The following is a 2920-nucleotide window of genomic DNA, read 5'->3' as shown; positions in this document are numbered from 1 at the left end:
TCTATGTATTTCGATTTCGGTTGTCAAGGTTCATGAGAAAATCAAAAAACAATATATAAATATTACTAAATATTGGACTCCAGAACTTAATTTATCAAATATAACTATTTATTTGCGAATATTAAAAAAAAATTAAAATTTATCCAAGGGATGATTGATAGGCTTGAGCCAGTGGTGTATTTAGGGGGGGGGGGGAATTGAAAAAATGACAATAGACATAATTTATTGGCTGTTAAAGTATTGGATCAAAAATCTAGAATATATAGATGTTATTGAAGAATTTTCTCAATAGAAGTTGATCGTTAAATGAAATCGTAATTTATTAATCAGGTTTATTTATCATTATGTCAAAATATAAAAATTTTCTCTAAACAAGTGGAAGCATGAATGCAATAAGGGTAAAAATATATAAATTTTTGAGTATCACTTTTAATGGAGAGATTATCTAATTAGAGGGGACTTGAAAGGTTTTCTATGACAATGAGTGAAATGACATTTTGAGAAAAAAAGGAGTCAAAATCGTAAATACATCTATGGATTTAGCCCTCATCTCTGGGGGGAGGGGGGCATCAAATAATATCAATTCCTTATCAGGGTTTATTATGTTAAATTATTTTGACGCCAGCATAATGATGATTGAAATTAAAATTACCTTTAAGCATAAATAGACCATAAAATAAATATATAAACAATTTTATAATAAGATTAATTTTAAATATTGTATTACTATATTATGTAATATGTATACATATAATTTTTTTTCCCGGCCTTTTTTTTAGATTTGGGGGGGGGGGCATTGCTCCCATAGCCACCATATTGTGTCCGCGCCTGAATAAAACATGGAATGGTGCTAAGATTCCAACACTCCATAAGTATAAAAAAGGTATATTAATTGTATGTTATGTTCTGAGATCATAAATAAAAATATTCAAAACTCAAAAGCATGGATTTTTGTATAATATTAATTTAAATATGGTAATCTATACAGTATTAAAACTATACAAAATATGTAATATTTTTTCAACATCTAACTTATATTTATATAAGTAGGTGCATTGTTCATGATCACATAATAAAACAAAATAAAAATAGAATCAATTAAATGTTTTTGATAACTTTATTTTTTAAATTGAATTATTTTCTCTTGCCATATAGTAGGAAAACTTTTAGTAGTGCTTACTGGTGAGTGGTGGTGTGCTGCCCCTAATTATTGTACTAATGAGTGAAAACAAAAATAAAATTCAATAATTTGTTCTTTATTCACATACCAAAATGGATACATTTATCAATAATCATATAGATAAGTAGTATCTATACTGAATAATAATTTGTAGAGAGTTATATTATATCATTCTAATGTTTAACATAATGTAATAATGTAAACATTATAATGTATAATGCATATTTATATATATATATACTTTATTAGATTAAATATTTAAATGTTTACAAATAATTAAATATAATACCACAATATAATTCATAATTCATATCATCTCCCCACACAGCCACTAATTGTATGATTTTTTTTTTTTATAGTCATAAAAATAAAAATTCAAAATAATATAACAAATTATACACATTATATAACATAAATAAATACCTTATAAATGTAATATTTCTTAAAAGAAGGTATATTTTATCATATCATGTCGTAACTTGTTCCAGTAATTTTCTAATAACACATTTAAGTTTTTCAGCTAGTTTCTCAGCTGTATTGTCTTGGTCCAACTGTGGCACATGAATAAATATAGTTTGATTTTTATTAATACATAGTGACTTAAAATAAATGTACTCGCATAAATATCTGTATAATACATTAACACACATAATAGGTATGAATGAAAATTAAGAAAAACTATAAATGCTCATAACTACCTTCCTGCATCTCGAGAAGTGCATATATCTAATTCATCAGTGCATTCTATTTTCAAGCCAGTTTCAATTACATTATTAACTAAACACTTATCATCAGGACCGTTCCCATGAATATCCATACTACAATAACCATGCCCATTAGCGACCAACTCAACAGTCAACGTTTTAGCCAAGTGTGATACACCTAAATGAACCATTAGCTAAAATTTATATATTATATACTGAAATGGTACAAATTTCCAATTTTATTTTTTATATTGAAAACTTACAGCAGGTTCATGTTGGACCCAGAGTGTCGGCACAATCTGATCAACGTCTTTGTAAGATACGGGGATATTGATTGTAACCAAATTTATGTTTAATTCTTCAGCGATACCAGTTTCCGGTAATAAACGAGCAACCTCCCAACTTGCATTCACTATATAGTCTCGAAAAAGTCCAAAACCAGTGACAACTACAGTTTTTTGAGTCATAATTTGTTAATTAATGATACAATGGTATTTATTAAGTGCCTAACAATTTAGAATGGTACACTTTAGATATTTTTTTTTACTAATAAAAAATAGTATCAACTTCTAACCTAATTTATGTATTATTAAATTAAAAATTAAAAATATTATCATACATTGTGTCCATTGTGAAATAATTATAAATTAATAATATTATTAAATTTTTAAATTGTATACTTGATAAGGAGGTGATAACATTATTGGTTCAAGGAGAATACAAACATGAGTTCCTCCATTCAAAAACATTGGTGGTCACTGGTCTGTACAACTACGGTCTACGGAGTGCGGAATGTAGAAATTAATCCTACATTTAATATAATATATCAATATTATAATTTGTAAGCACAGATATAGATAATAAATCTTTATTATCTATATCTGTGTTTGTAAGAGACTCGATGTCTAAAGAGTAAAGATCCTTAAAAATTTAGGTTATCTAAGAATATGGGATGTTGAGTTCAGAGTTGAGCTGTAAAATTCACACTTTTTCACTAATTCTTTACCATTTTTCGACAGTGTTTTCTCAAGTTTTT

General features: G+C 26.7%; 1 protein-coding gene across 1 annotated transcript; it reads right to left on the bottom strand.

The window, feature by feature from the left end:
- Window positions 1-1240: 1240 nt before the first annotated feature.
- Window positions 1241-2530, bottom strand: LOC107173042 (pyroglutamyl-peptidase 1). The gene is made up of 3 exons (XM_015523395.2): window positions 2148-2530; window positions 1879-2078; window positions 1241-1807 (listed from the first exon to the last, which is right to left on the bottom strand). The coding sequence occupies exons 1-3, from the start codon at window positions 2349-2351 to the stop codon at window positions 1648-1650; spliced, it is 564 nt and encodes a 187-aa protein (XP_015378881.1). The 5' UTR covers window positions 2352-2530; the 3' UTR covers window positions 1241-1647.
- Between the last annotated feature and the right edge of the window lie 390 nt (window positions 2531-2920).

This window comes from Diuraphis noxia, unplaced genomic scaffold, assembly GCF_037042655.1.
Source record: "Diuraphis noxia isolate RWA-SAM2 unplaced genomic scaffold, SU_Dnox_SAM2 contig0002, whole genome shotgun sequence".
NCBI classification, from domain to species: Eukaryota; Metazoa; Arthropoda; class Insecta; order Hemiptera; family Aphididae; genus Diuraphis; species Diuraphis noxia.
The sequence above is the reverse complement of the archived record's forward strand: the minus strand, read 5'-3'. Positions and strand labels throughout refer to the sequence as shown.